Source organism: Paroedura picta, chromosome 5, assembly GCF_049243985.1.
Source record: "Paroedura picta isolate Pp20150507F chromosome 5, Ppicta_v3.0, whole genome shotgun sequence".
NCBI lineage: Eukaryota > Metazoa > Chordata > Lepidosauria > Squamata > Gekkonidae > Paroedura > Paroedura picta.
The window spans coordinates 17,940,194-17,965,952 of NC_135373.1; the positions used below are offsets into that span (position 1 = coordinate 17,940,194).

General features: G+C 52.5%; 1 protein-coding gene across 6 annotated transcripts in view; it reads left to right on the top strand.

Annotated features, from left to right (window-relative positions):
- CIC (capicua transcriptional repressor) overlaps positions 1 to 25,759 on the top strand; it is a 50,976-nt gene that overhangs the window by 17,777 nt on the left and 7,440 nt on the right. For 4 of the 6 annotated variants that reach the window (XM_077336749.1, XM_077336752.1, XM_077336750.1 and 1 more), the window contains exons 3-17: positions 7,363 to 7,512; positions 7,876 to 8,092; positions 9,451 to 9,580; positions 9,832 to 10,017; positions 10,591 to 10,750; positions 10,834 to 11,024; positions 11,987 to 12,206; positions 17,167 to 17,267; positions 17,983 to 19,246; positions 21,325 to 21,545; positions 21,773 to 21,939; positions 22,061 to 22,254; positions 22,440 to 22,709; positions 24,002 to 24,477; positions 25,410 to 25,648. In XM_077336749.1, coding sequence (XP_077192864.1) covers positions 7,363 to 7,512; positions 7,876 to 8,092; positions 9,451 to 9,580; positions 9,832 to 10,017; positions 10,591 to 10,750; positions 10,834 to 11,024; positions 11,987 to 12,206; positions 17,167 to 17,267; positions 17,983 to 19,246; positions 21,325 to 21,545; positions 21,773 to 21,939; positions 22,061 to 22,254; positions 22,440 to 22,709; positions 24,002 to 24,477; positions 25,410 to 25,648 — 4,186 coding nt within the window. The remainder of the gene's footprint in view (positions 1 to 7,362; positions 7,513 to 7,875; positions 8,093 to 9,450; positions 9,581 to 9,831; positions 10,018 to 10,590; positions 10,751 to 10,833; positions 11,025 to 11,986; positions 12,207 to 17,166; positions 17,268 to 17,982; positions 19,247 to 21,324; positions 21,546 to 21,772; positions 21,940 to 22,060; positions 22,255 to 22,439; positions 22,710 to 24,001; positions 24,478 to 25,409; positions 25,649 to 25,759) is intronic. The other 2 variants (XM_077336753.1, XM_077336755.1) reach the window with 1 other exon arrangement.

The following is a 25,759-nucleotide window of genomic DNA, read 5'->3' on the forward strand; positions in this document are numbered from 1 at the left end:
TAGCTAGGATCAGCTGGAGCAGGGGGTTCCTAATCATTCATCCGCCACCATATTATCTAATGCCACAAGTTTCTTAAAAAATCCAGAACAGCAACTTCATAATATGTCTGTCCATACTATGCACAGCTCTTGGATATCACTCCAGGGAAAATATTGCGCTTGAGGGCTGAGCAACAAAAGGCTGAAGCTGGATTTGTACATCGAAGATCTGGGCAGACTTGGCCCGTTTGGTGTCGTGGTTAGGAGTGCGGACTTCTAATCTGGCGAGATGGGTTTGATACTACACTCCCCCACGTGCAGCCAGCTGGGGGACCTTGGGCTCACCCCATCACTGATGAAGCTGTTCTGACTGAGCAGAAATGTCAGGGCTCTCTCAGCCTCACCTCCCTCACAGGGTATCCGTTGTGGGGAGAGGAAGGGGAAATCAAATGTAAGCCGCTTTGAGACTCCTTCGGGTAGAGAAAAGTGGCATATGGGAACCAGCCTTCTTCAGTAATATCGGGGCTCTCTCAGCTCCATCTCCCTCACAGGACGTCTGTTTTGGGGAAAGGAAAGGGGAGGCGAATATAAGCTGCTTTGAGACTCCTTCAGGTAGAGAAAAGCGGCATATAAGAACCAACTCCTCCTCCTTCTACTACTACTTCTTGGTGTATGTGTGTGAACTGCTATCAAATTGCCTCTGACTTTTGGTGACTCTGTGATGGGTGGCTAAGCTGTGGCTCTCCAGAGGTCTATGGACTACAATTGCCATGAACCCCTGCCTGCATGTTGGTAAGGGCTCATGGGAATTGTAGTACATAGACTTCTGGAGAGCCACAGCTCAGCCTCTTCTGCTCTATGTGTTGATGACCTCCAGATGGCCCAACCATTAACAGGTTATTTCAGGTCTTGCAAGCCAAAGGCCATGGCTTTCTTGACTGAGTTAGTCCATCTCGCTTAGGGTCTTCCTCTCTGCATAGCATTTCTGTCTTTTCCAGCGATGGCTTCTTAAGCCACTTTGAGCTACTCTTCCCCTAATGCCTCTTATGGAGCACAGACATTGCAATAAACATTGTAGCTGTCTCTCTTGGGTCTGTGAACTTGAGCATGATGCGCATGGTGGCGCCACATCATTGTTCCCGCGAACTTCCTGCTTTTTGAAACGGAAGCACATGGCTGAATACTGTTGGGTTTCTCCCCCACAACACACACACACACTCTCTATTTTACTCTGCTATCACTGGGGAGATGTGTGTTTGCAGCAAGCCTGGCTGGGTAAGCAGCAAGTCCCAAATGTGCGCACAGCATATGTGGTCACACACAGGTTAAATTGCCTCTTGTGGACTTCCGCCTTGTGCGTGAAACAAGGGGAAGCATCCCTGAGCGGAGAGAAGTAGGCGCACAGGCGTACGCTCGCAAGTGGGTGTACGTTTGTGGGCCGTGTGGGCAGTGCTTTTGTGCGCAGTTGTATACACATGCCCATGGTGTAGTGCGGTGCGTGCTGGGAGTGGCATATTTGTGCCCTCTTTCTCTCCCCCTCCCTTTCCCTCAACAATGGGATCCACGCCCAACCTTGGCCTTGTGCCCAGAGTCCTGTATGCGGCTGTGTGGGGGTGTTCCTGTGCGTCTCCTCACTTCACCTCCCAGTTTATTGGCTGCCAGTAGTGGGAAGAAGGCTGACTGCGTCCCACCCACCCCCAGCTGTGAGCAGGGGCAGCATTGAGTCAGGCTGCTTGGTGGGGAGGGAGGGGAAGAGAATGAGTCATGGGGAGCTGAGGGGAAGGAGGCAGGCCTTAGAAGAGGAGGCAAGGGGGTACCCTGTAGCGCAGGGACCTTCACTGTCTTTTCTTCACTTCCCCTCCCCACTTTCCCACAACTCTGCCCCAAGAAGCATGGATCATCCCTGGAATGCATCTGTGCTGCAAGCTCTTAATCCCTAGCCGTACTGGGCTGCCTGCCAGCTGCAGCCGCTCCGGTGGCTGCACACACACATGTGCGAGTGAAAGGACAGGCCCGCACATACATGAGCACCTGACAAACGGTACCCATCTCAATCTCCCCCCTCCCAAAGCTCTGTGCGCTCACCACTTCCCTGGGTATACTGGGTTGTCAGGATGTACCTAGGGAGATGTACACTGATGTGCACATGATTAAATGCTGCACTCACCTTCGCATGTATGTGCCAAGGTTTCGTGTGTGTGTGTGTGCGTGCACATTGAAGGTGGTCATGAAGATGAGTGGGTAGAACGGGGCAGGGTTGGGGGAGAGAACTACATTGGTCAGGAAGAATGTACAGATACAGTGTGGGTAGAGGGAAGGTGGGGGGGGGGCAGCAACGGCTCCCCATGGTAGCCATCCCGGTCCTCTGGAGTTAAACGGAGGGTGGGCACTGGGCCCCCCTCCCCCGCCCGTTTCTCCTTCGCTTTCCCAAGGCTCCTTCCCCAAATCTTCATTAATGTCCAGAACAGGAGTTGGCAACCGCAGGCAACTAGCCGCGCCATCGAGGGACCCCCAAAACGGACATTGTAGTCCCCCCCCCTCCTCCCGCAAGCACGCACTTCGCTTTCCTTGCCCCCCCCCCGGTCCGCTCTCCTTGCAACTTTTCCTCCTCGGCTTCTCACCCCCTTCGGCCCCTCCTTTGCCTCCCCCCTCCTTCCTTCCCTCCGCTGCATTCCCCCTTCCTTGCCCCCTCCCTTCTTGGCGAGCTGAGATTAAATCCCCCCCTTCATCCCTTCCCCCTCCCGAACGCTCCTCCCAGTCTGGCGTTCGCCCCTTCCTTCCCCCCTCCCTTCTCGGGCGTGGTCTCCCTCCCTCTCGGCCTCGAGGCGGTGGAGTAAAGAAGGAGAAGGGAGGAGGAGCCAAGACTGGAGTAAACGGCGGCCAATCCCGGGCGACCTCTCCCTCGTGATCCCGCGCTCCCGGCCCTTCCCCGCTTGGCCCCCCTCCTTCCCCTCTCGCGCTCAGCGGGCCCTGATTTGCATATGACTGACATTCCTGAGGCGGCCAATGGGAGGCGGCGGTGTCTGTTTGATCTCTCGCTGTGTGTGTGAGAGAGAGAGCGCGCGCGGCCGGGGAGGGGGACGGCGAAAGGGGGAAGGCGCCCCACCTTCATTTGCATGTGAATGACCCGGCGTGGCGGCAGCCAATGGCGCGTCGCAGGCTAATTGGGCATGCGTGACGGCGCTCTGAGGGGAGCGGGAGGGAAGGAGGCTCGGGCGGAGGGGGCCGCCCTTGTTCGTAGCCCCGAGCGGCTGAGGGGAAAGCAAAGGGCGGGAGTGAATGGTGTTTGGTTACAAACCGGGCAGCAGCAGCAGCAGCAGGAGGAGGAGGAGGAGTAGGACGGCGGCGCGACAGGCGGGGAGGGGGTCGTCGTCGGCAGCAGCAGCAGCAGCGACAACTCGCCCCCCTCAACCCTCCCCTTCCCCACCTCCTCCTCCTCCCTCGCCAAGAGGCGCCGCGACAGCCAGCGAGCCTCCTCCTGTCGCCGACACCAGCGACAACCCCCCTAAGGAGGAGGGAGGGCGGGCGACCGGGAAGGCGGAACAGCCGGACAACCCCCCCCCCTCCGCCCGCCCTATCACGGCGAGCCCCTCGTCTCGCCGCTGCTTCCATGCGCGCTCACTGTAATCCTGCCGAGCTCCAGTCGCTGGCGGCCGGGAGAAGCTGCTCCTCGCCCCCTCGGGAAGTCCCTCCCCCCACACCGCGCTCCAGCTGGATCCCAAGGCGGGGTGCTGGACAGCTCCCCCCTCCTCCCCTGCCTCCTCTGTGTCTCTCTCGCCTACTTCGCTCGGGCCACTCTTGCGCCGCAGCCGCCGCCGATCCACGCTCCTCTGAGGCCAGCGGTCCTGCAAACTAGAGCCATGGGTCTCGCCTTTCTCTTTGCATGCGTGCCAAGCCCCTCTGCCTCCTTTCGCCTCTCCCCACCCCCGAAGATGCTTGCCTAGCTTTCTCCCATGCTTGCTTCCCGAGTGACGCTCCCCCTGTAGGGAGGAGCAGAGCAGAGAGTCCTCTCCCCTATCTCCCCCCCCTCCTGTTGCTCTCACACGTGGTGGCTTGTTTGACATCCATCTGTGGTGGTCTCTGGTGTGGCATCTCCTGCCCTAACTCCAAGGGGGGAGCTGTTTTGCCGACCTGCAGCCGACCTGCCTGCACCTGAAGCTGTGGACTCCTCTGCCGGCCTGTTGGGAGAGCTGCCTTCACTCCTCCATCCTGGGGTGGGCTGGGGTGAAGAGAGGGGAGCATGTTCTCCACACAAGGCCTCTGAGAAGATATCCAGAAGCAGTCTGATCTGTCGTCAAGACAACGGCTCAACGCTCCTCGCTCGGGATGTTCTCCACAGAAAGACCCCCGGCGTCGTTGCCTTCTTTGCCACACAGGGGGCTGGGCATGTTTGGTCAGTGGACTGAGTTGTTGAATGTGTTTATGGTAGTAATTGAAAGATGCGTGCGTGTATGTAGACATGTGGGATGCAGGTGTCCTCACCTGACGTGATTTCGGAGTGTGCAACAGGATTTTTATGTCCTTTCACCTATTCTGTGTCAAGACTTTGAGGGGGGGTCTGTGGTTCAAGACTCTGTTGACTTTGCTGGGTTTTGCATTTTGCGTGATTGCAAGGAGAGGAGGGAGTAGAGTGTCTTGGATCCTACGCTCTCAACAATGTCAGCTTTGGTCCTCTTAGATTTTTAGGAGGCTGGTTGGCTGAAGGAGGGGCTTCAGCGCTGCCTTCCTACTTCTCTCTGGGCAGCTCTGCCTTAAAACAAAGAGCAAGTGTTGGGTTTGAGATTGCCACGTTTTTATTGGTTGGGAATCTGTGTGTCTTCAGCAGCGGCCTGAGATATGCAAACTTAGCAGGTGACGTTCTTGGCACCACAATAGGCGGCTACTACATTTCTGGGTATCAGGGATACTGTGAAAAACTTGGGAGCAGAATCTAGTTTCTAAAAATTGAGGTTGTCGTGCCGGTAGGGTGGGGACTTGGGCATATAGTATTTTACCAAAGCTGTCTTGTGGCCACTGCCGTGACATTCACTCTTTATTGGAAGATGCCTGAATGGCCAGGGTGCGTGTTTTGCAGTTGTGTTGTGCAGGGAAGAAGTGGCCTGTGAAAGAGTCCCCGCAGTTGCTGTTTGTTGTACAAAATTTTTATAGAACTCTGATTTTGCACAGAGAAAAAGATTAGATCTTCTTACCTGCATTTCGGCCACCCTGTCAGATTGATTCACTTTCTTACTCAGACCCATCGCTGAAGCTGACAGAGGGTTGGTCAGTCCTTTTGCAAAGGTTGGTCAGTCCTTTTGCCAATATCTGAGCTCAGAACTTCTGTCTCCTTGCCATTTGATGGCCAGTGCAGGATGTTAAGACTCTTGGGTTTTGTCTTGGACTCACTGTGCCGGCTTCAGCCTGGGACCTCATCCCCCCCCACACCGCCTCTGTGCTTTCTTTGACACACGTCTTGTGTAGTTTTGCTTTGCTGATGGTGCTGATGGGATTCAACTTGGTAATTTGTGTTTGGAGTGTGTGACCTCCCAGTTCTGGTTCTTCAAGAACCTTTGTTCCTCACAAATGCAGACAACAGCATGGGCAAGGGGGAGGGAGGTCTTAATGTTTCATGCCCTTGCTTTAGCTGTCTCCCTTTCCTTCCCATCCTTCCCCCCCCCCCCTGCACAGGGATGTGGTCACCCGCCGGAGAACAGGAAGCCACTGAGCCAGCCTTTCCCGGCAGAGCTCTGACCACGATGCACTCAGGGCTTTTAATAATTGAGTTAACTTTGCGGGGGGGGGGGGTCGGGAAGGAGGGAGGGGGGGAGAGCGGCTGATCATCCAGGAGTGCAAAAGGTGGGGAGAGTCTGATAGGGAAGGGACATTGTATCCAAAGGTAGGTAAGTGTTTCTTTTGGAGTGGGCTGCTTCTTGGAAGAAGCAAAGATCTCCCCCCCCCCCATGCACACAATTAATCTTTTATTTCCATGATTTTAATACCTCGTTTTTCGAACAAGTTGATAGACAAACCTCCCTGACGGAATTTTCAGTAAAACAACAGTCAAAGAAGCTGTTCAGCCATGTCCTGAGAAAAAGGATGATAAATGGCAACTCTGGCTGCTCAGTTGTTGTTGTACTGAGTGTCCCAAGGACACGCACGTTACGGGGAGCAGTGACTTCATGCAGGAGGGCGGACGCGTGAGCTACGTCTCCCCCCCTCCCACCAGGCTGTTGGCTGCAAGTTTAGCACACTTTGTCGAACTGAGCTCTGCGGCCAAAGCTGTTTAGGGGTGCATGTTTTCTTCCCAATTTAATTTGCTGTGTTGGCAGTCGGGGTAAAAGCGAAAGTGTTGTTGATCTGCAGCGGGGGTCCAGTGCTGCTTAGCTGTAGGAGCCCTCGGTGCCTTGTGAGCGTGTATGTATGCAACTCGCCTTTTGATGGCGCCACACCATTGGCGATCTCTTGAGATAGCGCAGCCTTGTGGTTTGTTCCTCCTGGTTGCCGTCTTTAATTCCTGTCAGGACTGTGGACTGAAAAGTTGTCAGTGCTGCAATGTGAGTGAAATGCCTCCATGGGGATTTATCGGACTGGGCATCGTACATCTGATACGGTGTAGGGTGGGGGTTCACAAAACTAGAGGACCCAGGTGTTTCATAGGCTGTCTGTGCAGCAGGGGCTGCTACGCTGTCTTCATTGTTTCTCTGTACTTCCTGGATACCCCGAGAAGGAAATTATACTTGCTCAGGTGGGGGAGGGCACAGGAAGTAACGGTTTCTTAGTCTGCTCCATGTAATAGGTAAGTGAATTGCAAGCAGTGCCTAGATGTGGACCTCTCTCCCTATTCACAGAGAATTTTCAAAGGGGCGGAGCTGCCCTTCTGTGTGTTTGTGTGTGTTAGTGTACTCTTGTCCTGTGCAGGCTGAACTCCTGGGGATGCTCACAGGCACCCTGGCTGGGATGAAGCCAAGGAGCTTGGCTGTCCTCGGCAAGCGTGGGAGTCTGAGTGAGCTGGGCCCCTCAGCCCCCCCCCTTTCCCCTCCTGCAGCTGTAAAATTCCTTTGCCTGGCTTCCAGCTGGGAAGGGTGGGGGAGGCCGGGGTTGCTTCCTGGCAGGCGGAGCAGAAAATTTCCCTACTGCCCCCTCCCTCCCCAGGGACTGAAATGACTAGCGATAAGGCATGACACAGATTGCAACTGGAGGGGAACATCACCAGAAAAAGAACATCTTGCCTATGAATGGAAGGATAATGTTAGAAAGAAGAAGAGTGTTGGTGTGTGCGCGTGTGTGTATGTGCAGAGAGAGAGTGTGTGTCTGGATTCCTGGTCTAACCCCCCCCCCCTTTGTTCTGTATTGAATCCCACACCACTAAGCCTGACTCATTTTGTTCCTTTTCTCACTTTCTAGTGTGGACAAATGTGGAGCCACGGTCTGTGGCTGTCTTCCCCTGGCACTCCCTGGTCCCCTTTCTGGCTCCCAGCCAACCGGATTCCTCTGTACAGCCCAGTGAAGGCCAGCAGCCTGTCAGTCACCCCTCCACATCCAATCAGAACAAAGGTAAGGCTCTGAGTGTAAGAGGGCAGGGTGCAGGTGCTTAATTCCCACTAGGGTGTCACCTTAGGAAATGAGCCAACTGACTAGGACAATAGAGGAATATAAACATGCAAATCTGCTTTATCTGGGATCAGTCTTGTCTACTTGCACTGGCACTAGCTTTCCAAGTCCTCTTTCACATCACCTGCTACCGGATCTTTCTAGCTGGAGATGATGGGAATTGAATCTGGGGCCTTTTTTATACTGAGCGGATGCTCTGCTACTAAGCCATGGATGCCCTCCTCAATATGGGATTCCTTAGCATGCATGTCCTCTTGCTGCTCTTCTGTCGTTCATTCAATCTCTTCCTGACGTGTGCTTTCTCAGAGCCTCCAGAGTCTGCAGCAGTGGCTCATGAGCTTCCTGGTGCGTCTTCAGGGGCTGAGATGGGAAGGCCGAACACCTCTCACCCCGACAGCCCAGCCCCAGTTCCCCAACCCTTGACAGTGACGCCAGGAGGGGGCAGTGGGCCCCCGCAGCATGACGACGATGTTCCCGGGCACCCACGTCTGGACAGTGAGACGGAGAGCGATCATGATGATGCGTAAGCACCGCAACACATCCTCTGTCTTTCCATTTTTGTTGTATCTGTTGGCTTTTGTTTTGCCTGTGCTCACAGAGGAGGCTGCAATGGCTCCTGTTTTATGGATGGGAAAATGGGTCAGAGAGAGGATGACTTGCCCAGGACCGTGCAGTAAGTCCATGGCAGTGTTGGGACCTGCTGTCTCACACTGACTCACACTTGAGTAGCTGGCGGTGCAAGGCCAGCAAAGACTTGGGTTGGAAGTGCAGTAGCCAGGAGAGAACCCAGGCTGGGGGTGAATGTGGCAGCCTGCTTCTTGGGTCAGTTCAAGGTGTTGGTATGTAGTGCGTGCTCTGGTTACGTGGTGCGTGCCCTTGTTACATCTAGGTGAGCTTACTTCCACAAACTCTATATGAGTCTGCCTTTGAAAAATATTCAGAAAGGACAGGTGATCAATGTTCTCTCTAATTCCTCCTCCCCTGAGTGAGGCAGTTCACATCTGGAGCTGAATAGAACTGCTGTAATCTTCAAGGGGTGGCAGTGCAAGGCCCTTCACGGCTCCAGCTTGCTGCTGAATGGGGTTTCCTGCGTTCATGAGCAGCCACTCACCAGCACAGCTGGGAGGAAACACTGTAGGTCAGGGGTAGTCAAACTGCGGGCCTCCAGATGTCCATGGACTACAATTCCCATGAGCCCCTGCTGTAGGTGGTACAGAATTCTGCAGTCAGGATGTGGATTGGAGTGGGTTGTAGGGACCATATCAGTCCAGTCTTGGCCCATTTCCTAATTTTTGTCTGGACCGATAAAAAGTGCTGGTACTGATGTTTATGTAGCCTAGGGTCTACATACTTTAAGGACCGTGTTCACAACCCTAGTCATTCACTCTGGTCACCTTGGGAAGCCTAGCTTCGGTTGTCCCCTTCACCTGAAATTAGATGCATGGCACCCAAGAAAGGTCATGGTTGTGGCTCCCAGAATTTGGAACTTCCTCCTCAAAGACATATGTCTGTTTCCTTCTACTGGTGTCTGCCACCAGCGGGTGGAGATTTTATTGTTTATTTGGCACACCTTCAGAAACAGTTATTGGCTTTCCTCCCCTTTTCAGTGTTGTTTGTTTATGTGTTTTATTTGGATTATTTTCTGATTTTAATTTTTTTTTCTAATTGTTCAGACGTTTCCGTGTTTGCCTCCTTGAGGACCTTGATTGGGTAGAAAGGCAGCAGAAAATGCTTTAAATAAATCATCAATAAATAAAATAGTTGAAGTGGGGGCAGAAACAATGATGTTGGGAGCAGCTGGATGATATGAGGACTTCTTGAGCTATTGGGAATTGGCTAGCAGACAGTGATCCAACCCCATCCCTCAAATCTACTCTGTAGGTTCCTGTCTGTTGTATCTCCTGAGATCCAACTCCCTCTGCCTCCTGGGAAGCGTCGTACTCAGTCGTTAAGCGCCCTGCCCAAGGACCGGGATTCCTCCTCCGAGAAGGATGGACGCAGTCCTAATAAGGTAGGTGCCATTCTTTTCCTGCCACCGCCTTCATGTTCCAGGATGGTCCTCCTTCCTCTTTATGGAATGCTCTGCCAGACAGTCCATCGATCCTTCTGTTGTTGTGTCGTGATGTAAACCGTCCTGAGCCCTTTGGAAGGGCAATATTAAAAATGAATGTATTCATGCATGTATGCTGGTGGTATCTCCCAGAGAATAGCTAAGATTGGTACTGGCTATGGCATAATAAACATCACCCTTTCCCCCCCTAGCAGCGAGAGAAAGATCATATTCGGCGGCCCATGAACGCTTTCATGATCTTTAGCAAGAGGCATCGGGCTCTGGTGCATCAGCGGCATCCCAACCAGGACAACCGTACTGTCAGCAAGATCCTGGGAGAGTGGTGGTACGCGCTGGGGCCCAAGGAGAAGCAGAAATACCACGACCTAGCCTTCCAGGTACAGTCCCTCCAGATTTAAGTCCCTGAGAGTCTGAATTCACTTTAGGAGTGCCATTGCCTGCTTTGGTGTGCTGTATGCCATCCGTGTGAGCAGATCGTGTGCTTGTAAGTGAGGTGTGATAACAGACCCGGGGCTGTCTGGAAGCTTCACATAATATAGTATTGCTTCTAGAGCTGAGTTTTTTAGGAACACTGGCCTTTGCTTAATATTTCTAAGAAATACAACCCTTATGGCAGAAAAGGGTGAAATTTTAAAAGCCAGAGGGACACTTGATGATTTTTCCTGGAGCCAGAGATAGGGCTGCATCGCTTTGCGTAATTCCTTGTGTCCCCTTTGCGATGCTGATTAAACTTAGAACCAAGTGTACATCTTACTCTTATTTACGTAATAAATGCAGTTCCATTATTCAGCTTTCGTTGTTGAAGGACTGTGTTCGCTTTGGCACAAAAGGTTTTTAACTTTTCAGTGTTCATATGCACAGCATTGGGGATAGCTGTTCCCAGTTTGCTCAGCAATTTCTCCTTTTTTTCCTCCCTGCCTCTCTTTGCCCTCATCTCCTTCACATTGCAGGTGAAAGAAGCCCATTTCAAAGCACACCCCGACTGGAAGTGGTGTAACAAAGACAGGAAAAAATCCAGCTCAGATGTGAAGCCCGCAGGTCCAGGGGGATGCACCAAGGAGATGCGAGAACGTAGCATGTCAGAGACAGGCACTGCTGCTGTGCCGGGAGGTAAGTACCCTCCTCTTTACTGGGATGTCTCTCAGAAGCCCCTCCTCCTTTCTCTTCTCACCTCTCTTTCTCCTTTCTCACAGGCCCTTCGGAGATGCAGGCATTGCTTGGGCCTGAGGGTAAAGCGGGGGTCGTGGGATCTGGGCATGGCCATGGGGAACGGATCCTGCCTGTGTCCGGGCCTGGTGCTCAACGGCCACGGGCCTTCTCCCATAGCGGGGTGCATGGGCTGGAGAGCGACCACGACAGCCAGGTGCTGCAGGAGCTCACTCAGGTATGTATTTAGTTTATTAATGAAAACATTTATACATTGCCTCACGGTTCAAGGCAGCCCGTGATAATCGTTTAAAGCATTTTTATTTTAATATGAAAAGTAAAATTGCAAATTCCTAAATCTGTCCAAGTCGTCTTAAACTAAGTCTGCCAATTCCAACCTTCTCAGTAGCCCTGGCAAACCAACAGGCCTTGCAGTGCCTCCTAAAGATCTGCACAGAGGGCTCCCCACCACCTTGTCAGGGAACCTGTTCCACAAAGCCTAGCCTTGATGGAAGAGGTCTGAGCACTCTTTGAGGCCAGACAGGACACCCTAAGTGGGATAGCTGACAGATGGCTGCCTGATGCCTGTCATTTGTGCACAAGAACATATGGGAGGAGACAGTCCTTGTAAACGTTTCCTTGTAATATGTCAGCAAGTGGGCTTCTAGAAGCAAGGACCTGTCCAGAGGGTTTGAGAGGTGCAGGTTCTGAACACAGTTCGAATCTAAGTAATATGGAGTGAAGTTGGGTGGAGGGGGCCTCTTTATCTCAGTGAAGGAAGGAATCTATTCACTGTAGACCTTGTTTCTGCTAGGTTCATGTGGGGAGGATATGAGAAAAGTGTCTTGTGCAGAGAGCCAGCTCGGTGTAGTAGTAGGGTCGGTGTAAGAGTAGGGTCTGATTTCCCACTCCTCCTCCACGTGCAGCCAGCTGGGTGATCTTGGGTCAGTCATGGTTCTCTCAGAGCTCTCTCAGCCCCACCTACCTCACCGGATGTCTGTTGTGGGGAGAGTAATGGAAGGCAATTGTAAGCCGCTCTAAGACTCCTTTGGGTAGTAAAAAGCAGGGTACAAAAAAGCTCTTTGTGTTTGTTTGGCCATAGATGGGTGGTCGTGCTTGGGATGCAGACGGTGTCAGCCGGGGTTGTTCCCACCTGATGATGCAGAGCAGGCCTAAGGAGTAACTTGTGTTCTATTCCAGATGTGCTCAGGGCAGTCTCCGTATGTCAGCGGTAAGGGGCAGTACGGGGGGCTGGGCCCCTCGGGGTCCCCCTTCGCCACCCCAGGTGAAGGACCCCGCCCTCCCCTGCTCCCACACCCCTCCCGCACCTCCCGATCTCAGCGCACTACCAGTGAGGACATGACCAGCGATGAAGAGCGCATGGTGATTTGCGAAGAGGAGGGCGACGACGATGTAATTGGTAAGGAGACTCAACCCCCTGCTGCCCACCCCATCAAAAACACTAGGAGAGATCACAGCTTATCCGACTGAAGTGTTAGCTTTTCCTACAAACAGTATGGCCTTCCGCTTCCAGATTATGCCCTTTCTTAACCCTGCTAGAAGTTGAGAGTAGATAAAACACTTTGATTTCTAACAGGGCACATGCAAGGACATGCAAGAACACATGAACACACGGTGCTGCTTTAGACCGAATCGGACCATCAGGGTCAGTATTGTCTACTCCAGCCGTTCTCCACTTTTTGACCATTGAGAAGCCCCTGAAACATTCTTCAGGCTTTGAGAAACCCCAGAAGTGGCACAATCATGCAGAATATGGTTGGGAAGCAGAGCTGTGGACAAACCCACCTGGGGCCCCTCCCCTTCCCCTCCAGGGCCATCATTGGCCATTTTGGGAGGGGCGGGTCAGGTCAAACATGACCATATATGGTTATACCACCCAATAAATGTTTAACACATTTAAAAATACATTAAACATTAATTCCCACCCATTCAGGAAATCCTTCCAGAGCCATCAAGAACCCCGCAAGTTTCACAAGATGTTGGTTGAAAGCCTGGTCTACTCAGACTGGCATCTACTCTCCGGAGTCTCAGGCTGAGGTCTTTCACATCACTACTACCTGGTCACTACTAACTGGGTTTGCCGTGTATTGAACCTGGGCCCTTCTGCATGCCAAACAGATGTTCCACCATTGACCCACAGTCCCTCCCCTTAGTGCAGAATTGAAATTGCCTCAAACATTTCCATTTATTGCTTGAAGTTGGACTGTTCTTGTTTCGTGAGAAGACCTGTGCAGTTCTTGAATACTTTCTGAACTGTAGCTTGGTTACCTGGTTGTTCTTTTCACATGAACAAAAGGTCATTCAGTATTGGGTTAAGTCCTGCCTCCAGAGACCAAGCTGGCCAGGGATAAAAGCTACTTCCTGAGGTGGTTGGGCCTCTGCCCCTGCATATCTCTCCCGTTGTTCTTGCTAAATAAATTGAGTAACTGGCATATTTTATTAGATCTCATAAATCACAATAAACCGAGGGAAGGCAGATTTTCATGGAGCTCTTCAGGAGCAGGAAACAAAAGTTGTTCATCGGCTGGCCTTCCAACTCCTTCCGAACTCATTTCATGTCTGATGGTTAGGGGAAGGTTGGGGGAGACCTCAGCTAAGATGTCCCCAGGTGTCCTGCTGGATTAAAGATGGAGATATACAGACCAGGAAAACACTGACAGTCGTTTTAGCATCTTGAGAATAGAAGCATTTTTAGGATTTGCAAACAAGGAAATGTGAGCAATGTCCAGATAGCTCAGTGAAAGCCCTAGGGCAGGGGTAGTCAAACTGTGGCCTTCCAGATGTCCATGCTGCAGGGGAATATGGGAATAGTAGTCCATGGACATCTGGAAGGCCACAGTTTGACTACCCCTGGCCTAGAGCAGGGGTAGTCAAACTGCGGCCCTCCAGATGTCCATGGACTACAATTCCCAGGAGCCCCCTGCCAGCGAATGCTGGCAGGGGGCTCCTGGGAATTGTAGTCCATGGACATATGGAGGGCTGCAGTTTGACTACCCCTGCCCTAGAGAGTAGACAAAGATGGCCAGATTTAAAGAAAACTGGTTTCTCATTCCTTTCCTAGCTCCTTTTCCAGTGCCTGACTGCCAGAAGCAGAATAAAAATAAGCAAATGTATTTGTAGAATTGATGTTAGCTGCAGAATTATATTAGATTTTTTTTTTAAGTTTGATGTAGCCCTGCCAGCAGTCGGAGACTGTAATTGATAAGAATCCCCATCCCATCTTGGCTTACAGTGCCAAGTTACGCTTGTTCCTTGGAAGCCTAACGCTGCACATTTTATTACGCTTAATAAATGAATGGAATTTCCTTTTCTAGACACACAAACTCAGTTTAGCAGCAGTGGGAAGAAGTAACATCTTTTTTCCCTCCTGCCGGAGATGGGAGTCTACTGATGTCCATTCTAAGTAGGGCAGCATCAAGCTAGGTGGGGGTGGGAGGAGTGTGCTGCCCATGAGATATTGGCAGGCTGGAAGGTAGAAGCAGAGGAGCAGAAATCTAGGACTGGCAGGGAGCTTAGAAGAGCAGAAAAGTCTCTCATCATTCCCAGTGGAGCCACCCCACAGATGCCTTATACTCTAAAAATATTTGGGGATTTCAGGAATGTCATGCTTTTAATTTTTTTTCCTGACTTCTGGTGTCCCTGTGGAGTGTTCAAGGCAAGAGACATTCAGAGATGGTTTGCCACTGCCTGCCTCTTTATAGCAATGCTGAACTGCCTTGGTGGGTCTCCCATCTAAATATCGTGGCCAAGCCTACTTAGCTTCAGAAACCTGATGAGATCGGGCTAGCCTGTGCTATCCAGATTAGGGCTCTCACAGCCTGTATGCTGCTTTTGCTTATCCGAAGCAAATATAAAGCAATGTTTTTCCTACATCAATGATTGGCCTTTGACCCATAGGTTAGAGTCGTCAAGGGGTCATGAAATTTTTATAGGACTGCTCTTTTTTTCCTTTTTCTTTTGGCTGCCTCTTGTTAAGCACCTGATGTTATATACCTGTGTAGGAAGCCAAGCGCACGATGCCTCCAGCCTGTCCTGGAACATTCCAGTAAGACTCATAGGACAGCTCGATAAGGTGACTTAGTAATCAAGAGGATTCCCTTTAGAATCACAGAAACACAGAGTTGGAAGGGGCCATAGAAGCCATGGACTAGACTCCCTGCTCAATGCAGGATCAGCCTATAGCATTGATGAAAAGTATCCGTCCAGCCTCTGCTTGAAGACTAGCAGTAAGGGGGAGCCCACCACTTCCTTACCCAGACAAATTCACTGCTGAACTACACTGACTGTGAACATTTTTCCTCCTAATGTCTGGTCAACATCATTCTACACATAGTTTAAACCCATTACTGCGGGTACTGTACTATACTGCCAACAGGAACCTTTCACTGCCCTTCTCTGTGTGACAACCTTTCAAATACTTTAAGATAGCAGTCATATTACCTTTCGATGGCCTCTTCTCCAGGCTGAACTTTCCCAAGTTCCTCAGCCTTTCCTCCTAGGGCTTGGTCCCCAGGCCCTGGATCATCCCTGGCGCTGTCCTCTGCACCCTCTCTATTTTGTGCACATCCTTTTTGAAGTGATGCCTCCTGAACTACACACAGTACTCCAGGTGGAATCTGACCAATGCGCTCAGGCAGTTCTCTCCCCTTCTTATTTTGTCCTGTGTTTTCAGCCCCCCCCCCCTTCCAGTGCTGCAAGTTTGTTTGTTTTTGCTGAAGTCACAACTCTGCCCCTCGCTGCCATTTATATATTTATTTAGATTATTTATACTCTCCTTTTCTCCCTAAGATTCAAGGTGGATTACCTAGCGCAAGTCAGAGGATGGAATATCTCACGAGTAGTGTAATAGGGTTGGGGCTACAGATGTCTGAAAACAAAACTGAAATCTCAAACAGGTGAAACATACCATGAATTTTTAAACATGGTACGTTAAACAGTGTAGAAACTACCCAGTCTGGAATATACTCAGGGCTAGGTAGCAATGCAATCATAACTGCCAGTATTTTGCAACCTTTTGGGTGTAGTGACCCCCAAGTACAATGGCGACCCAATTCTAGTCCAGGACTGCATTTTCTACAGTGGCCAACAGACATTGTGCAAAGGGTGCAGCTGCTCTCAGACAAGAGGCCTCTCCTGCCCCCTTCCTTCCAGCTGCCACTGTAAAGTTCTTAAATGCTGGGTAGATTTTTCCCACTCTTTATCCCAGAGGGTGGTAGAAGGCAAGACTCGGAAGATGTGGAGAGAAAGAATGATGCAAAGGGCCATTAGGGAAGGCTGTCCCAGGACCCATTTTCAGAAGTTTCACGACCCACTTTGGGGGCGCGATCACTAGGCTGGGAAATATTGATACAAGCCATAGTCATTTTGCCAATGCCATTTTTGAACCTGCTATTACAGCATGGCCCTGTTGCCTGTGCAGAAAGCCCTCCTGAAGAGTTCTGTTTTGCATCGTTTGTGGAAAGAGCTGTTCTGCCAGGCCTGTGGTTGAGGCCAGGAATTATTGCCAATTTCTGCTGGGCTCCCCACCCATTTATATCAACATCTGCATCACTGTTTGCCACCTCCTGAAATCAAATAATAAATCAAATAATAAATAAATATTTAAGTGCCCACACAGGTATTCTGAGGGGCTTGCCAGACCTCCTAACCTGATCATGCTCTGGAAGCACCACAAGAGCCATTCTGACTGCCCAGTCCTCCTGGAAGTGGGAAACCAATTCTGGGGAAAGAGCAGCGTGAGCGTCTTTTCAGCAGCAGTGATTGGCAGAGGATAATGTACTTCACACTTCAAAAGTGGCAAAACTCCTCCCTCGCCCTCCCACAGAGAAATGGGTGGGAGAAGGGAGTTAGTAAAGTGGCTATCGCCTCTCCATCAAGTCCCTTCCTCTGCATGTTCTTTTCAACTCTTCTGATGACTTTCCCCCTCCCAATACACGTGCTTGCACTATTGGTTAAAAAACACACAGCCCGGTGGTGAGTTGGCAGAAATCCTCGCATGAGCCAAGTTCTTGTGACACAGGTTGGGAAAAAGGCCCCCCTGTGGTCTGCGTTCTGGCTATTGCTTTCTCTCCATGTTTCCTTGTGTCCTGGTTAAATTCTCTGCCACTGTTGTGGCACCTTCCTGGCTCCCAGTTTGCTCAGCTGCTTTTCTGTACCAAGGGCCATCTTCTAGAGACCTCCCAGTGAGTTGCGGCTGTCGTTCTGCTGTGTTAATGCTTATGCTTGCATTAAATACACTTGCAGGTCTGCAGTAATTTGATCTCTGGGATAATAGCCTCTCTCTCCTCTGCAGAGTTTCGGGTGGGGGATGGGGGGGCGCCAGGGTGTCCTGCTGACTTGTGTCGCTCTATTCCCTGCAGCTGAAGACGGGTTCAACCCAGCTGACGTTGACCTGAAATGCAAGGAGCGCGTGACGGACAGTGACAGCGAGGGGTCCTTGGGGGACGAAGCGGACAACAAGGTGAGGGGGCTCAGAAGTTAGGGCAAAATGGCAGCAGCTGTGGGGAGATCAGAACCATACAGAGTGAAGGAAAGAGGACATTGAAACGAAGAAGTAATATTTACTGTGGTGCTTTGAGATGTTTCAGGTGTTCAGAAGACATTCAGTAAGAGCCAGCAAATGCTGTCAGGGGCTCATGGGAATTGTAGTCCATGGACATCTGGAGGACCACGGGTTGACTACCCCTGCTTTAGATATTACTGTTTCAAGCCCTGTGTGGCTTGGCATGTCAAAACCAAGCCCTTGAATTGGGATTTGGAATGGATCGATAGCCGTTGTAATTGCTGTAATATTGGGGTCCTGAGCTCCCGATAGCTGACCCCAGCCAGCCTCCCAGCTGCAGCATCCTGCACTAGGTTAGTGCCAAAACACTCTTCGAGAGTAGTCTAAAGTAGAGCGCATTGCAGTAGTCCAGTAACTACTCCAAGTAGGGAGTGGTAGTTTAGAGTGTCAGACTGGGATCTGGGAGGACTGAGTTTGAGTCCTCATTTTGCAGTGGAACCCTGCGGGGGCCAGTCACACGCTCTCAGCCTAACCTACTTCGCAGGTTTGTTGTGAGCATAAAATGGAGTATAGGAGAATTATGTAAGCCACCCTGGGTCTCCATGGAAGAGAAAGTGGGGTGCGAGGTAAGGAAATAAATATGTAATCTGTAATGTAAAACTTCTCCTTGCAGGACTTTGAGCGTAAGCTGTTCTCCCCAGTGATACGATCGGCAGCCCTGACCCCCTCCTCCGGTGCCTTTGCCCCCTGTCGTCCACCCCCACCTCCGGACCTAGAGCCCCCTCCGTCTCACGGCCCCGAGCAGCAGCCCTCTTCCAAGTCCTACAGTTCCTTTCAGATGACGCCCAGCACCTTCAAGAGCCAAGACTCCCGAGGTGGGCTCTGTTCCCACAGCAGCCCAGCAAAGCATCCGGAGCCGCGCTTCGACCCCACGGCGGCCCCCTACAGGCGGAAGCGGGCAGACAGCGCCGGTGGCCCCCAAACAGCTGCGGACTCTGGGACACCGCTCCCGGCTGCGCCTCCACATTCGGTCATCTCCCCGCCCAGCAGCATGGTTCAGGCTGTGCTGCTGCCCGATGCCCCCCGCTTGACCTCTGGCTCAGTGCTGGTGACGGCTCCTTCCATGAGCGCTCCCGGCATGGGGGTGATTGGCTACAGTGGGGCGCCCAGCCTGGTCCGAACAGCTTCCACAGTGGTCACGAACGTGGTCAAGCCAGTGAGCAGCACACCTGTGCCCATTGCCAGCAAACCCTTCCCACGTGGCTCAGGGGAGGGTCCGCCGTTGCTCAGCCCTCCCCCCTCAGATGGTGGCGGCAAACCAGAAGGGGTTTCCATGGGGCGCATCGGACTTATGCATGCCGACAAGAAGTATTCGCAGCCGTCCGCGATGCCTGGAATCCAAGCCACGTCTCCTCATTTAGTGGCCGGGCCACTCATCGGGCAAGGCTTGGCTGCTGTGGGCAAAGGCCCTCCAAGCCAGGGCAGTGTCGTGACCAACCTTCTAGTGGGGACGCAGGGCTATGGGCAGCCATGTAGCACTGGAGGGGCTGGCATCCCAGTGACAGTCTTGCCACCTGGGGCTGCCATTACCCATCAGCCCTCGGTACAGTTCATTACCCAGAATCCTCCTGGGCCGGGCCAGAATGGTCCAATGCCCCTCAGCATCTTGCAGCCCCAAGGGATCCTCTCTGGGACAGCGGGCAAGGCAGGCAGCATCACCCAGGTGCAGTACATCTTGCCCACCTTGCCTCAGCAGCTGCAAGTAGCCGGAGGGAAGGTGCCGGCTGGGGCAGGTGGCCCCGGAGCCACCAGCATTCATTTCACCCTACCCCCGGCCAACGGAAAGGTCATCACTGCTCCCCAGGCAATCCCCATCATCCAACCTGCACCGGGAAGCAGCAATAACAGTGTCACAGTCGTGTCTTCAGCACCTAAAGGTAGGTGTGATGTTTTCAGGGCTTGGAGCTTTTCTGCGCCTGGCGGGCTGATCCTGTGCATCTTTGATTAGCATCCCACAAAAGTCTGCTGGAGGAGGCTGTGGCTCAGCGGCAGACCCTCTGCTTTGCATGCAGAAGGTCCCCAGTTCAATCCCCAGCACCTCCACTTAAAAGAACTGAGCAGTAGGTGGTGGGAAACGCCTCTGCCTGAGACCCTGGAGAGCAGCTGTCAGTCTTAGAGGCCCACTGCCTCCTTCCCTGTGTCCCAGTACAGTTCCTAAGATTGGGCAGGAGGGCCTCAAGAAGCTCTGGCCCCATGCAGAATATATGAGTTGCCAATGCACACATTTTGAGGGGCTCGCCAGATCATTTTGACTGCCTCGCCCTAGAGGTGGGAAACCGGTCCTGGAGAAAGACCCGCGTGGGTGTCTTTTAAGCAGGGGCAGCCGGTTTGGCAGAGCAAAATCGACTTAGCGCCATGCTTCAGAAATGGCAAAACCCTTGCATGGCATGTATAGGAGAAGGCATTAAGCAGAGTGGGTCTCCCCACTGCAGCCCTATTTCCCTTTCACCGGTCTGATGACTCCCCCTTCCTATCTGTGTGTTATTGGTTAGGAACTATTGGCACTATTGGTTAGGAAACACAGGCTGGGGCTTTACTGTCAGAAGCCCCTGGAGCTGCTGTTGCACAGAGTGGCTGGGCGGTTTCTCATTCTAGTACCGGCCTGCCGGTGAGATCCGGCCGGTGAAGGAAGTTTGCCTGGGCAGTTGCAACTGCCAGATCTGCCAGATCTTGCTGTGAACTGGATAAAACCAGCCTGGAGTTTTTCTGCTCCCAAGGGGAAACAAGGATGTTTTTGAATTCCAAAAGAAAACCCATATTGTAACATGTTTCCTCAATTTTGGCACGCCCTGGGTAATATAGAAACTCTTTAGGCATCCTGCAACTTGGAATACCTGTTCAAGGTGGTTGCTTGTAACCTGGTGCAGGTGAGACAATAAATAAATAATACTAACCCGGTGTGGGCAAAACTGTCATCTAAACCAGGGGTAGTCAACCTGTGGTCCTCCAGATGTTCATGGACTACAATTCCCATGAGCCCCTGCCAGCAAACACTGGCAGGGGCTCATGGGAATTGTAGTCCACAAACATCTGGAGGACCACAGGTTGACTACCCCTGCTCTAAACCTCAAGCTACTGTTCTGGAGAAGACTGTCCTCTGAAAATATGGGGAAGGGCTGTGACTTGGTGGCAGGGCCTCTGCTCGGTACGCAGAAGGTTGCCAGTTCGATCCCCGGCATCTCCAGCCAAAGGATCTGGTCGCAGGTGATTTTAGAGACCCTGGAGAGCCACTGCTGGTCTTGATGGACCAATTGGGCTGATTCAGTCAAAAATTTACTTATTTATTTTGGAATTTATATACTGCCCCTCTCGGACATACCATCTTGGAGGGGCTAACGGAAACTAAAATTGAATAAAAGCAGCGTATTCATAGAAAACAATATAATACAGATTAAAATTTTGAACCACAATGTAGGCACAGTAGCAGCAGTCGAGAGTACTGGACTGATCGTTTATAACTAGCCAGGTGTTGGGTACTAGGATGTGTTGGAAGAGGAAGGGAGGGCAGAAGAGGTGGGAGGGAGGTCTGAGATTTAGGTGTGATTATAATTGGCCTCCACCATAGGTTGGGTGGAAGAGTTCCATCTTACAGGCCCTGCGGAACTCAGAAAATTCAGGCAGGGCCCTGATTTCTCTTGGGAGCAAATTCCACCAGGCAGGGCCCAGGGCCAAATGTATCTCCTTAGGGCCAGGGGTCCTTAGCTGATTGGCATTGCTCAGTTGAAGAGCTTTTTGGGGAACACATTAAGAGAGGCAGTCCCTCATAGATGCAGGGCCCAGAAAACCCATATTGTAACATGAGGCCTTAAAGGTTAAAACCCAAACCTTGAAACGTAATGAGCAGATAGCATAAGACATACATTCATACATGTTGGCTGTTGCTAGAATGAAGTGTTGCTGATTCAGCTATTCGCCAGCCAACCCTGTCTTTTCTCTGCCTCTCTTCCTGCTGCAGTCCAGTCTGTGTCTCCAGTACAAGCCCCATCTCCTGGAAGTTCAGCCCACCTCAGGCCTGGGCAGGTGGTCCCTTCCGCTGGCCTCCAGGTGCAAGGCAAGGTCCTGGTGCCCATGGCAGCCCCCCAGGTGACTGTGCGGACCACCACAGCTGCCCAGCTGCCTCTGGTGACCCCACCATTCCCTGTGCCGGTGCAGAACGGCAGCCAGCCCACAAGTAAGGTGAGTGGGAGTGGGCAGCGGGGCAGAGAACTGCTCAGAGGGGAGAGAGGGGAGGAGCTGATGGGAGCCATCCCATTTAGGTGCAGACTGGTGATCCCAAATTTTATGACCTGTCTAGAGTTTGTGTTTGAGGGCAGCTTGACTAAACTAGTAAATGCCTAACCAGTTGGGTGTCTTTCCAGTCTGTCTCGCTGGGTGCTGACGTTGTCTCTTCTTCTGTCCCCTAGATCATCCAGCTCACGCCGGTGCCTGTGGTTCAGCCGCAGCCCTCTTCGCAAAACAACACTGCTCTGGTGCCCCCGCTCAGCCCTGCTGCTCTCCAGGGCACGGTAGCCACAGCCGTTGTGGGCTCTCCAAGCCAAGCCCAGAAGGTCCTGTTGCCCTCCTCCACCAGGTACGTGTTGGCTGCACCAGCTGCCATACCCAGTTCTGGGACCATGCGGGGGGGTGTTCTCGTGCTGTTTCAGCAGCCAAAACCATTTAAATCTCCCCCCGCTCCCTCTCTCTGCCCCCAGGATCACCTACGTGCAGTCAGCGGCCGGGCACCCCCTGTCCCTGGGCACCTCGGCCTCCCACACACAGCCCAGCGCCCCCCCGGCTGCACCTGCCACCCCCTACGTTCAGTCCTCGGTGGGCCCTGCCCCCATGGCACTGGGTTTCACGACGATTGGGCCAAATGGGCAGGCCATTGTGCAGCCACTGCTCTCGGGTAAGGCCGGGGAGGCAGCGGGGGGTGGGGGGTGGAGAGGCCAGGGCTGGGTGGATCTATTGGAGGGGGGGGGAGATGCTGTTTGGGAGTTCTGGACCTGGTGGTGATGGAATTGGCCTCCCATGTGGCTGTTTGATTTCTGCTCATCCATCTGATTTCTGTCTTCCTGTTCTGCCTCCTCTCAGGTCAGAGCCCTCTGTTGGCTCCGGGGCAAGTGGGAGTGTCCCCACTCCAAAGCCCCCAGTTGCCGGCTTCCTGCACCGGACAGGGGCAAGTCATTACTGCCATCTACCCCAGTCCCACGGGGACCAGCCCAGCCCAGCCGCCCACCCACAGCATGGTCTACACGGTAGCTGCCACAAGCACCGCCACCGTCTCATCACCAATGGCTATCCTGCCCAAGGGGGGCAGCTCCCAGAGCTCCGGAGGTCCCAGCCAGAGCCTTGCCCCCTCAGGTATGGGGAAAAGGGAAGCCACTGCAGCAGGGAAGCCACTTTAGCTCCGTTTTATCATCATGTGTTCTCGGCACCAAAGGTCCACGTTAGTTTCTCCATTCTGCAACCAAGAGATCCTTGCTTGTTTCGCTTGACTCCGTTTTTGCTGATTATGAAGCGACAGCACCTCTGACCCACTAGAAGTCTTGCTGTACCTTTTTCTGGCTCCAGAGATTTCAGTGCAGCCCAATAAGGGCTAGAAACTTGGGTGGTTTTGTTTGTTTTATAAAAAGACCACTGTAGACAACCCATGCTGAATTTTGAATGCTTTGTGAGCCTGTCTGTAATCTCAGGGTGCATCTAGAGTCATAGAATCATAGAGTTGGAAGGGACCTCCTGGGTCATCTAGTCCAACCCCGTGCACTATGCAGGACACTCACAACTCATTCACAGCTCATCCGCTCTAACCTGCCACCCCCTTGAACCTTCACAGAATCAGCCTCTCCATCAAATGGCTATCCAGCCTCTGTTTAAAAATTTCCAAATATGAAGAACCCACCACCTCCCGAGGAAGCCACTGAGAAACCACTCTGTCAGGAACTTCTTCTGGATGTTGAGACGGAATTTCTTTTGAATTTATTTCATCCCATTGGTTCTGGTCTGTCCCTCTGGGGCAAGAGAGAACAACTCTGCTCCATCCTCTACATGGCAGCCTTTTAAATACTTGAAGATGGTTACCAGATCCCCTCTCAGTCGTCTCCTCTCCATGCTAAACAGACCAGGCTCCCCCAACCTTTCCTCATACGTCTTGGTCTCCAAACCCCCTCATCATCTTTGTTGCCGCCCTCTGTACACGCTCCAGTTTGTCTACATCCCTCTTCAACCGGGGTGCCCAAAACTGAACACAGTCCTCCAAGTGAGGCAGAACCAGAGCAGAGTACAGCGGTACCATCACCTCCCATGATCTGGACACGATACTCCATTTGATACAGCCCCAAAAATCCCATTTGCCTTTTTAGCCACACTGCTGACTCATGTTCAATGTATGGTCTACTAAGACTCCTACATCCTTTCTGCACATACTACTGCCCAGACAAGTCTCCCCCATCCTGTATTGGTTTATTTGTTTTTTCCTACCAAAATGCAGAACTTTACATTTGTCCCTATTGAATTTCATTTTATTCCGTTTAGCCCACTTCTCAAGCCTAGCTCCTGGATGTGGTGGGTAGGAGGTAGGGACAGACACCAATGGGATAGACATGTTGGCTGACTGTGGCTCTCTGTGACCGTTCCCCCACCTTTGTTCCCTCCAGCCACCCAGGTCATCCCTTCATTAGCTGCCCGGCCTCAGCGCCCGCCTCTCAAGCCTCCCCAGAAGGTGAAGGCCGTCATCGCCAGCATCCCCGTCGGCTCTTACGAATCGGCTTCCTCGCCAGGCTTGGTTCGCCCCGCTGTGGGGCAGCAGCAGGAACCTGGAGGGACGCGCTTCCACCGGGAGGCTGAAGGCACTGGGGAGCGGGTTTTGCGAGACGCAGGACCCCAAGAGCCGCCGCCTTCTCCTGCATCTCGGGTTGCCGAACAGAGTCCGGCAGAGCCAGCTAAACCCCCGGAACTGAAGCGAGATTCCTGGGAGCCAGTATCTCCCCCGTCTCCCCAGCAGCCGCCGGTCACAGAGATGGCAACTGCCGAAGCCTGGAACCAGCGGGAAGCTTCGGTTGGGTCCAGCGAGGAGAGAGTGGTCCGTGACCCACTGCCTGCCTTGCCGCCGAGTAGCAAAGGGACTGAGATGGTAAGGCGGCCCCAATGCCGTTGCCGGGATGCCTTTCCCCCCTGTTCTTTGCCCCCTCAGCAGCCACTACACGTAGTCATCCCAGTCGAGAGCACCATCTTTGCAGTCCTCTCTGTGCATCACACTCAGAAAGGCCTCCCTGTTGCTCCACCCTCTGCCCTGGTTGCAGAACTTTGTCTCTTGCTTACCGAAGTCTCTTTTTTAACACCAAGGCTAGGCTGGCCAAGAGTCATGGGTATCGATTTGGTTGGATGTGATGGCCCCAGGTAGCCTGATCTCTCATCAGATCTCAGAAGCTGAGCAGGGTCAGTATTTGGATGGGAGACCACCAAGGAAATCCAGGTTCCCTGCAAAGAGGCAAGCGATGGCAAACCACGTCTGGACGTCACTGGCCTTGGGAACCCTACGGGCATGGGGTGGCCAAACTGTGAGTCTTTGGATGTCCATGGTTCATGGACTACAATTCCCATGAGCCTTGCCCAGTACATGCTGTGAGGGACTCATGGGAATTGTAGTCCATAGACATCTGGAGAGCTACAGTTCGGCCACCCCTGCTCTATGGATTTACCATAAATCAGCTGGCCACATTTGATTCTTGCCCCCAAAAGATTCATGTCCAGAAGGACCTTAGAGACCAACAAGATTTTCAGGTGGTCTGAATTCAAGACTCAAAGCTCCCTTTGTCAGAGGGCTGGTCTCTAAGGTGCAACTAAACTCACATTTGGCTTTTTAAAACTAGACAGCTACCCTCTGAAATGCAGATTAAGTTGTTTCCCCCCAGCTTTCGAGTGCTTCCCGCTCCCATTGTACTCTATGAATACAAATTCTACCTGAGTAGTTTCCTTCCAGTTTTTCTCTCACTGTTTGCTTCTAGTTTTTGCCAGGACCATTCCCAAGTCTCACTCAACGGCATTCCCCTTGCTCTTCTGCAGGCTCTGAAATTCCCCACTTCCCCTGACTGGAGAGCGGAGGGTCGCTCTGAGGCCTCAGGCTCCTCTTCCCACAGCCCTGGCCTGTCGAGCTCTGGGGAGAGCTCCAGAGGTGTGGCCGTAGCACTCGTGGCAGCAGCAGCCCCTGCACCTGAAGGACCCGAACCAAAGGAGGGGCCTGTGGGGAAGAAAGTGAAAGTCCGGCCTCCTCCACTGAAGAAAACGTTTGATGCTGTTGACAAGTGAGTGATGGGGAGCTGGGGGGCAGGCTGGTTGGTGACAAACAGCCTGAGCTTGGGCCCTATTGGGGCAGAGTCATGTCAAGCTCTTGATCCATCTGGCCCTGTACTCCA